Raw genomic sequence first — 10,939 nt, forward strand, 5'->3', positions numbered from 1 at the left:
TGGAGATATAGACTGGAGTTGACACTATGACACCCATGATATAGACATTTCTGCATTGCCTGTAAGTCCCTCCCACATGGATCCAAACCCTTCTTCTCCCAGGCCTAGGCCCCATATCAATAGAACTATACTCAACATAGCTGCAAATTTGGTCCATCCTATTAAAAACCAACCCCTCTGCTTCCCCAGGCAGGGCCCTAAGTATTTATGCTATGATTATTACACATTTTCCATAATTTTCTAGTACTTTAAAAATACGGACTTTGCCAGAAATAATTTTTTAAGTTAATTATGCTCTAGGGTCACCTACCCACACAGTGTACCGAGGCTCCAAATTACCACAGTCTTTTGCAAAAATGTAAGAACAGTTTCCTGGGAAATAGTAGTAGATGCCATCAAAAGTTTCAAAGTGGTACTGTCCCCAAGTTTTGCAAATCCCATCTCTGCCACTGCCCATGTTTGGCACTGAAAATAAACAGGATAATATTTAGTGGAATAAAATAGATTACTTCTGTGTCTAGCAAGGTTCGGTCATGGTAGGTGATGATTCTAATTTTCATTAAAATAATTATTTTCTTCTTTGGTGGCCAATGTCACTGGAAGAAGTAACACATAAAATTACTAGTTGCTCTCAAAACTATTAAACTCCTCTGAAGATAAAACATGGTCTCCAAATTGTTTTGAAGAAACGATTTATGTTAGAAACTTCCTTAATTTCTGCTTCCAAAGGAAGACTCTGGAAGAAGGGAAGCAGGGAAAATGATACAGTAAAAGGAGATGATAAAGCAAATATAATGGCTCAGAAAAGAAAGAAATGTTACCACTGAGCGTCCTAAAAATTTGCATAGGTAGCATTAGAATGTTCCAGTCCCCTCGTTTCTTTCAAAAATATCTTAATAGTATCCACAGAGAAAAATAACCACTGACAAAAAAAAAATCATGTTTATATGTCTGGGACCTGGGGATGGGGAGCATTAGTCATCCAAAATCTGCTGGAATTTAGGAATTCATGACCTCAAACTAGCCAAATTTCAAGCAATGTTTGTCTTAAATCATACAACTCATCTCCTATTCTCTTCATCTCCATCTCCCTTCTTACCCTTGTGGATAGCTCTCTATTCTATTTTGATTTTCTAGACCCTTCCCTTTAGAATAATATGGAAACAAATGACATTTACTTAGCACTCAATATGTGTAAAACATTTTAATACACTCCATAGGGAGCATAAAGATAAAGCACAATCATTGTATCTTTTCTTTTTGTATTTTTACTTAAGTTTATTAGCCTCGGCCAACTTTAGCCTTCTCAGGAAAAAACACAGAGGGATTCATTATTCAGGCAGTTTTCTCTGACGGCATACTTTACCTCTGTTGCTATTTTCATAGAATCTTGTACTTTCCTTTATAGCACATATCACAAGTGTAATTAATGTGTACCTGTTGTGCATTGGTAGCTTCCTCTAGACTGTAACCTCCAGGAGGGCAGGAACATGTCTATATTATTCACTACTGTATCCCCAGTGCCTAGCCTGGGATCCAGTAGATATTCAACGAATACTCACTAAATAAATGAACATTTGTTAGTAATTATTGACATAGGATCCTATCCTAGACACTGTGGATAAAAATATTTTTTAAGAAGCCCCTGCCCTTGAAGAGCTCTCGATAGTATTTCTATTTTATGTACAGATTGTCCAATTAATCCAAAGTCAAAAAGAATGAGTGGCTCCAAATAACAAATCTAATTTATAAAGCAAAAGACAGGTGAAGGAGAACCTGGTTTTAATGGGCTTGTACCACCTAAAATGGAAAAAGCATTTGAGGAAACAGTAGAGATGAGCAAGAAGGGAAAGTGGGCATATCTATTTTCTTTTACATTGTTTCTAAATTATTGGGAATGAACTGTGGCCACTCCAGTTAATATACAATATGATCGTCCCAACTCCCAATGGATGAACATGACTATAGCAAATTATGCCTTAGCATTCTCTTTGGCATCTCATAATTCTCTCCTAAGCATCCCTGAAACTTACCAATCTGGCACCTTGTCCCAAGAGCCTGAAATATTCGACAGTCACATGTATCAGTCTTAGAACAGAAAGCTCCGTTAAGGCATTCATGAGGACAAGAACCTGAGGGGTAAAAAATAAGTTATCTTCTGGCGTGCATCCGTTCTTATAAACATAATATGTCAAGATTTAGCTTGGACTAACTGTGACCACTACTAACTCAAACAGAACCCTGGGCCTCTTGGCTTTGATGAGCTAAAGAATTAAACCGGTCAAGTCTCTATCTCGTTCATTTCATTATGTGTGCTGTGAAACAAGAAAGACAGGCTTTCACATCTCAAACTACCCTGAGAGCAAAGGTTAGCCTCCTTTAAGCAACTGAAAGGTCAAGTTCCCATGTAAGGGATCCCTGTCCCAGATGATGAGAACCAGAAATACACAAGCTGCAGATGATTCTGTTGACGGAGTTTGGCACCAGCTGCACGTCCAATCGGCTCCTTCTGCAGGAGCAAGTGCTATATTAAAGAATAGCATCCATCATTAGTTGGAGGGATCAGGCAAAGTATAAAACTCAAAAGGAAACTCCCACTTTTGAAGAGAATGATTAAACACATCATTCAAAGTTTGTGTATTAATCCTCAGGCTTAATTACAAATGACGCATTCTTTCTGACCCACATTTAATTTTAATGGGGCAGAAGCCAAAGTCACTGCTGGTTGTCACCAAAAATATTCTTTCTTTCATGGAAAGAAAAATTGCCCCAAAGGATTATGTTGAAAAGAGGAAGCAAGAAACTATGAGCTCCTAAACGAGTTTTAAAAACACAAATAAATCACAGTGAAAAATTTTCCTCTAATAACAAGAGGACAAAAAGCAACTGGCCAAACTCAAGCAGAAAGGATTTAAGTAACACAAGAGAACTAAAAGACATCTTTGAGTCACCAAAAAGTATTACTAAAGATTGGGCCTCTCTGGAATCTGTTAAGTTCATGGAAGACATTTATCTAACTGTAATAATTTAATCACAGTTGTGTCAAAGACAAGAATTAGAAAAGGCTATTATCCTTCCACCTTAAGATCCAGTGATCTAACATATCTCTCTACGTTTAAAGATGCACAAGTCTCTAAGTATATCTTAACTGAGGAAAAATGAACTGTTTCAACTTTAATCAAAAGTAGGTAATAGGCAAGAAATGATGCTTGTTAGAAACTTAAATGCAGGCTTTTAAAATTTTATCTTAGATCACAATCTTTCATTTTTCCAATGAATAAACATCTAGATATTTAGATAAACAAATATATCTCCTTCAAAAATCTATTGACAGCCCTGTTTATTCTCTTGAAAAACTCAAATTAAATTTCACACTACCATCAGCATTCTGCTTAATGGAAATGGGAAACTGGTAAGCAAAAATGGTGATGTCAAGGAATCAAGGAGCAAGTAATTAACTCAGAAAAAAAGTTTCTGATACCCAGTGATATCTTTCCTGGTTATGTACTTATCAACTCTGTCTAAGTGTTTAACCTGCTTATTTTCAAATATAATTCAAATTTCTATGTGAAGTGAACTTAAACTATTGCTGACTGTTATCACCACCATGGCTCAGGTCCCTCCACATATGATGGGGAAGTCATAAAGCATTGACTCGATATGTCGCCTAAAGAGAAAGCAAATACAAAACCACAGGTGTTGCACTGACCTTTTATTTTGCTCTCACCCCAATTAATAGCTTCATGGAAAAAATATCTTGGAGAAGTTGCTTCAAGCTTTGAAAGAAAGAAATAAGAATTCAAGAGGGTTAAATTATTTAATTCAAGCCAAACATGCAGATTAGAAAACCTGGAAAATAGCTACAATTACAGAAATTATAAAGTGCTGACTCTATATTTCCTTGGATTATTGAGGCAAAATCTCCAGAAAGCAGAAAGGACTCCTCTGCGGTTGTAGTTAGAAGGCCTGACTTCAAGGTTTGGTTTTGTCTTGTACATGACTTTGACAAGTCCTTTATCCTCTCTGACCTCACTTCTTCTCCCACCTCTCTACCCTCCTTGGGAAAGAGCCTGACTGGAGTCTGATCTTTGGATTAACTGACTGCTTTGCCTGCAAAAGTAACAGTTTTTTGATATTTCCAAGTACAGATGGGTCTGGAGAAAATGCATGGGGCTGAGGGACCAATAGACAGTGACGTCCCCCCTGCCTGCAGACCCATCTGTGAAGACACCATCCACAGAAGCTTCTGTTGCTGCAGTGTGAGTGTGTCACCCTCAGTCTCCAAAGAACTGACACTTTGAAGTTCGTAGAACACTTAAATATATCCTTTTACAGAGCCCAAGGCACTTCAGGGTACTGGTGAAGAGCATGAATTATAGAATCAAACAGACCTGGTTTAGAGTCCTGATTCTGCCATTACTTACTCTTAAGCAAGTTTCCTAACCTCTCAGTGCCTCATTTTACTCGTCTGTAAAATGAGAACAATGGTACCTACTTCATTGTGCAGTTATGATAATAAATTAAAACAATACATGTAAAGATTCTAGCATAGTGCCTCACACATAGAAAATTGACAAAAAAGAGATTTATATTAATCTAAGCAACCCAGACAAAACCTTAGGATTTTTAGAGGTCAATACAGTTTAATAGCAAATAATTGTGGATTACTAAAACTAATCAATTAGGGATTTTTATTCCAACTCAATGCCAATTTATTGTAAAGTCTGGGGCAATGTCCTTTCCAATAGCATTTTTGTGTTCATCAGAAGAATACATACTTCCAAGATTTGTCACATAATTGTCCATTGAGAAGCAGATGATGTTAGAAACACTGGAAAGGGTGAAGGATACAAAGAGACGGAGGGATGGCAAATGTGACTTCAAGTACAAAGTCTTGTCTCAACAGATTCTTGTCTCCTTCCTGCATGTAAAGTTTTACTTTGGTATTTTCCACCCCACTACTTTTTCTTTTAACAGGCAAACCTGCCCCATGCTAGATAAAAGGACTCCCACAAACTCTTCCCACATGAAGACTCCTTTCTAAACTCCTCGCCCCACACTAGGACTCCAAGTACATTGCTTCCTGCTCTCATTCCTTGTAGCTTTTATCCTCACTGCTCAATCTCCCCCTTTTGCCCTTGTCTCTGTCTTCAAACTAAGTTAGACTCACAACAGTCTCTGACCTTCATTCCCCCGAGTCAGCAAGTCTTCAGCCTTCAACTGCCTAAATCTAACACAGCCACCAATGTTAGTGGGCACCAAAATCTTCCTGCTTTGGCTCCAATGAATCATCTCCAACACTCACTGAAAGTGTATAGTGACTTCAACTCTGCCTCATACAGTCTTATAACCTTAAGCAAATTATTTAACCTGCTCAGCCTCAGTTTCCTGATCTATACAATGGAAAAACATTAGCTGCCTCAGAATTGTGGTTAAATGAAATGGGATAAGCAAAGCACCAAGAATAGCACCAGGCACATAATCAGGTTTGTAAACATCTTACCTATTTTTATTCTTAGGCAAAAACTGATACATTGGATAACACCAGACCAAGGCAAGAATGTATAATTTGGTTTTTGCTCCATATCCTCTCATTCAACTCAGGCTACACCTCCTCCGTGGAATTTACAATGGCTACCTAGCACACCAGCCTCCTGGTTACAACAGCATCCTAATTACTACAGCATCCTAACAACCACAGCTTTCCATGCATCATACTACAATATGTCACCGATGCTAAGGCATGACACACAGCTTTTACTTTTTTAACAGGTCTAAACTCAGAATGGCATCTTACATTTATAATTGGGAGCACATTTATTTTGTATGTCATATAAATAATGGCAAATAATTGATGATGCCTTAGAGTCAATGAACAAGTTATACAGAAGTGACTTCTTTACAGGCCTACTTCCAATAGACATTGAGTTTCTAGATAATAAGCACTGCTATTCTTGGTTCTATCTCCAGCGTGGCTCCTTGTATGTGGTCAACAAATACCAACTGAACTGAAAATAGACATTATTTAAACGGGAATGATCTGCCTCCCAAGGCTGTTTAGAACCGTGACTATGAAAGATTCTGTGGATGCCCCCCACACACACACATCCTCTCAGCCCACCTCAGAATTCACCTGCATCTGGGTTTCTGGGCATATTGAGACCCTCCAACTTCAAGCACCAGCTTCTTTCTGTCTCTGCCTGAGGACAGAGTCCGAGCAGGACAGACCACAGGAAGTGCCTTCCAGGGGATTTAAGGCCCCCCAGGGGCCACCCTCAACCAATGAGAGCCAACAGTTGGTGGATTAGTACTCCACCTTCCTCCATCCCTTGGAGAATCAATTCTAAAATACATTCTACACAGCTCTTCAGAGGGTCCCCAACAGACTGAGCCTGAGAGGCCTAAAGCAGGAAGCCCCTCATTAACACACGCTGTATTGGATTTCTCCCTTCCTAGCCTCACTTTCCGCTCTCCTTCACTTGTGTGCACATTCCAGATAAATTACCTGCGCCTAAGTCTATGGCTCAGCACTTGCTTTCAGGAGAAGAATTTTTGAAATGTAATACAAATGCAAAAAAAATTCCAGGCAGTGCGTGCCTCTAGTCACATAAGTGATAAAAGAAGACAGCCTATTTTTCTTCCTTGCTGATTACATCTCTGCAGGAGGGCGAGAAGCACAGAGAAATACCACCTTTAGATGAGAAATCACTGCAGTGCACAACTAAACCATTGACAGAAGTGCATCTACCCCTCCTTGGCTCATTGTTCATCTCATTGCCAATGTATTTCTGAATCCTTACTTGCACAGATATCTATCCATCAGTGTTCTGTGTTCCTAGAGCAGGGGAGTGAATCTGTGGACAAGAACGACCTTATAACAGGTGAAATTTTGGTCCTAGACAGTACAACTCCTGAGTATGACCTCATTGTCCTTTTTAACGTTTCTTCTTTTAAAACTTGTTCAGACATTGAGTGATTTTTGTGCATGTTCTCCAGCTACAGGACATAGAAGGGCAGTGTACTGCTCTTGACTCTCTCTAAAAGGGAAATCGAGACAAGGTAAGTGTGTTCTCACTTATTAACAGATGGCAGGTATTAAAGTAACTCCTTTGGGGTAAACGATACAAATTCGAAAAACATCTAAACGGACAATAGTATAACCCCACCCATAGGTCACTCCACGTGACAACTTTGGGGTAGATTTCACAAGTTCTTGAGTCTAGTGGGTTCACCAGAATGCAGCATTCCCAAAATCAGGTTTTCTACTGAGTCATGCTGATGTCCTTTTGTGGTTAATACAGTCTACTGGCAAACAAGTACTTAAAATTTCTCAGAGAAAAATCATTTTAACCACTTCACATGATACATAAGTACTTAAGTACACAAAACATTCTTCTTAAGAAAAAAGTATTTCCATTCCATAGACAAGCCTTTGCCCATTCTAGTACAAAAAAAGATCTCTATTCTTGATAAGAATAAATTAGTTCTGTCTTCTAAATTGTCACAACAGCATATCAAATCTGTCTTCAATTCCCTTTAGTTAACACCACAAAATATACAAATTCAGGCATCCATCAGAAAATGCTAGTAGAAATTGATTGAAATTCAGCATTTGACAAAGGCCTCCTTGAATATATAAGCTATTTGCTATATATAGACTCAAATCATATTACTTCCCAAAGAAATGCCTTTATTAAGTTAGGATTCTCTATTTTACCATCCATCTTTTATAGAGAAATATTATTAAAAACCCACCCATTTGAACATTCCAACCATTGTTTGAAGATACTGCAATTATGTTATCCAATATCCTTTGGAACCCAGGCAAAAAGGTCTCCTCAAATTCAGTGTTACCCCATTCCTCCCAAAAAAAGGCTACCTCTCCAGAAGTGCCTGTAATTTAGATTTACCAGACAATAGAATGGCTCTCTGTCAGGACACCAGGACATCTCTGATGCCCTTTTGCAGTACTTAGCTCAGATCATTTATACCTTTCTCTGCCCGTGTTTGGTTGTATTTGTTCTGTTGTCATTGTTCTCACTGATATTGTGCTTAATTTTTAAACTAATTAAAATTTTCTGGCAAGTAGATGAGATTAAATCCCCCACAAATGCTGTGAGCCTATCAGTAGGTAATGGAGGCGAAGAGCAAAAACGCATTTGACCACAAACAAGTCAATATGAACTAAGCACGAGTTTGAGGGTCGCAGAAAAGCAGTAGAGAAGTTACTTTGCCTCTTCCTCCTCCTTCTTGCTTTGTTTGTAGCATTTTATTCCTCTCCACAAAGGTCTCATTGTTGAAGTGATAGCAGAGGCCCAAAGCAGAATGGATTATTTCTCTGCCTCTCTCTATCCGAGGCATAACCTACCCGTGCTGCTAAAAGAGCTCTTTTCTGTCGATTTTCATTAAACCCGTTTCTGGAAGAAAACAAAAAGAACTTGTATAGTCAAAGGCCTCTAGGCAACCTGAACGAGCCTTTCCCAAGAGAGAGCTGGTGTTTTCCTCCTGATTTCCATCACTTTATCAAAGAGGTCTTTCTTGGCTTAACATTTAACAGGTCCCCCTCCCCCTTTGGAGGGGTTAGATTTGGATGATGGCACTGTCTCGGTTTACAAAATTCGGGAGTGTCCCCAAATCTCTCCGGTCTCTGATGTAAACTGAATTTTAGGAAGGAACTTTGAGATAGAGAAATAAACAAAATAGTGTAACATTGTAGCACTAGCACACATGATATTTTCTCTCCACATGACTTTATAAAACTGGGAGGTAAGTATTTGCCAAGCACACATTCGCTTTTTTCAAACATGGTACTTAATTCTCTCCCTTTCCATGTCATAAAGGGCAGATTAATATTCATGTGAGTAAGCACGTCAAACTGTGCTTTGCCAAAATCAAATGGTGAATATATATCTGCTTTTCATTAAGCAGATCAGTTTAGTCCAAAAAATGATTTTCATTATTTATTGCTAGAACCATTTTATTTTTTTGGTCATTGAAAACTGTTTCACTCTATGGTAAGAATACAGCACATTTGTAATCAACAATATATATTAATAACAATATAAAAGGGGAAATTACTGAATATAACTTCTTGGCAAATCTTTGAAGTGAAAGGACTATCTCCTTAGTATCTACATTCGTTGGACACCACTAAGAACTCCTCTTGTAATGAAAATGAAGAGAAAGATTTTTACTTCGTAGATAAGGAACTGAATGTCTATTAATTTTTAATTTGTGAAAATGCTTTAAAGAACTACATCTCATGCCTTTTTTTGTTAAATATTTCATTTTTTTTTCAAAGGAAGATACAGATACCTGCTGAGCTCTGCTCATTCCCATTTACTTTATGTTTTAGAGGACAGAAAGAACAAAACATACTCACTTTGATGTTCCTGTCAAGAAGGATGATGCACAAATATATCCTGCCAGAGATAGATATATATATATATATATAAGAATGAAAAAAATTGTCCAAATATCTTGGTCACATGTTCTGCCTAATAATATATCATTTTAATCTAAATTCTAAAACTTAGACTGAGTTTTACTGTTAGTTGTTTTGCATTTTCTAGAGGATTTTGACCAGCAAATTCCCTGTGAGACATCAGGGTGACAGGCAATCGAGAAAGAATGGTAGTGTACCTAGATTTACACAGAGACGTGAGCCAGTGGAGCAAGCACTAGACTTGGGAGTCAGAGATCCAAGTTTTAGTCCTGGTCCTACCACTTTGTAAATGCCAAGCTTAAGCAAGCTACCAAACACATCACAAATAACAGTGTGGGACAACTTGATCTCCAAAGTCCCCTCCAGCTCTGAATGCTTTACGACATTTTCTCCTTGGAGTTTCGGTCACTACTAGGATTGCAAGATAGTGGCTACGACCGCTCTAGTCTTTTACACTTGAGTAATTTCTCCCACTTCGCCTACAAGCTCCAAAATATGCACCCTTTTCAGGGATTGAAAACTAACAATTGAATGTAAATAAATGCTTTCCCCATAAAAATATTTTATAAAAGTTAATTTACAAATAAAATTGCTAGGAAAATAATCAAAAATCAATTCTTAGCCCCAAATATCAAAGATATTCTTATAACATCTTTTTACCATTCTTTGAGTTGATGGCATGAAGAAAGTTTAAGTACTCAATTTCTCTTTATTATAAAACTTCAAATGTTTAAATTACACAGACAACTATTTTAAATCATCTTTGAGAAGAGAAAAAGCTAGAATCAGACCTTCTTCCAGCACAGTTGCATATCATAATAAAAGCATGATTTTAACATTTAAAAAGGAGTCAAAAAATGAAAACTAAAAGTTCCAAATTATCTACACTATTAAGAATTTTCAAATAGATGATCTCGGTGTCATTTAGTATATGTCCATTCTAATGACTTCAAAGTGTTTAGCAGTATAAGGGGAAACTGTTCCTATCAGTTGCAAGAGAGATTAAAATGCAATAAAGTAAGGTAAAAATTTAATATAAGTTCTTACCTTGTAATAAAAACAGCAGTATATGAAGCAAGAATATACTCCAAGGTATCATTAAATTGAGTTTTCTCACAATGTTCATTTCAGTGTAGCCTTTCTCCCTGAAATGTAACCAAATTGTTGGTCTTTACTATGATGGCATCTTAGGAGTACGCGTATTTGTAGAGTACTCAAATTCGTATAAATAATGCTTTGTAATAAAGCAATTCAAAAAAGAATTCCAGGCTTTCTAACTACATACAGCATCTGAAGCTTTAGAACTTGCAGGCGACCCTTTGGCTGAGTCTCTCATTCGTGACGCACGGCAGCCTCTTACCTGAGCTGGTGTTAGTTACACCCTGCCCCACTCTTGCACTTCGTACGCCTTTTTAGCCTATGTTAGCCTTTATAATTTCTAAAGATAGCAGCATCCAAAAAAAACAAAACTGTTGCTATCTCCTGATGTCATAA

At 37.7% G+C, this 10,939-nt stretch overlaps 1 protein-coding gene across 3 annotated transcripts in view; it reads right to left on the reverse strand.

The window, feature by feature from the left end:
• Window positions 1-10,583, reverse strand: part of OTOGL (otogelin like) — a 136,260-nt gene extending 125,677 nt beyond the window's left edge. For 2 of the 3 annotated variants that reach the window (XM_087448602.1, XM_004417902.3), the window contains exons 1-6: window positions 10,493-10,571; window positions 9,383-9,422; window positions 8,369-8,417; window positions 3,710-3,776; window positions 2,034-2,132; window positions 311-465 (exon numbers count right to left, since the gene is read on the reverse strand). In XM_087448602.1, coding sequence (XP_087304728.1) covers window positions 311-465; window positions 2,034-2,132; window positions 3,710-3,776; window positions 8,369-8,417; window positions 9,383-9,422; window positions 10,493-10,571 — 489 coding nt within the window. Of the gene's footprint in view, window positions 1-310; window positions 466-2,033; window positions 2,133-3,709; window positions 3,777-8,368; window positions 8,418-9,382; window positions 9,423-10,492 lie in introns of all 3 variants that reach the window. The other variant, XM_087448603.1, reaches the window with a different exon arrangement.
• Window positions 10,584-10,939: the final 356 nt, after the last annotated feature.

Source organism: Ceratotherium simum, chromosome 25 (genome assembly GCF_057802395.1).
Source record: "Ceratotherium simum simum isolate JZ-2026a chromosome 25, ASM5780239v1, whole genome shotgun sequence".
Lineage (NCBI taxonomy): Eukaryota > Metazoa > Chordata > Mammalia > Perissodactyla > Rhinocerotidae > Ceratotherium > Ceratotherium simum.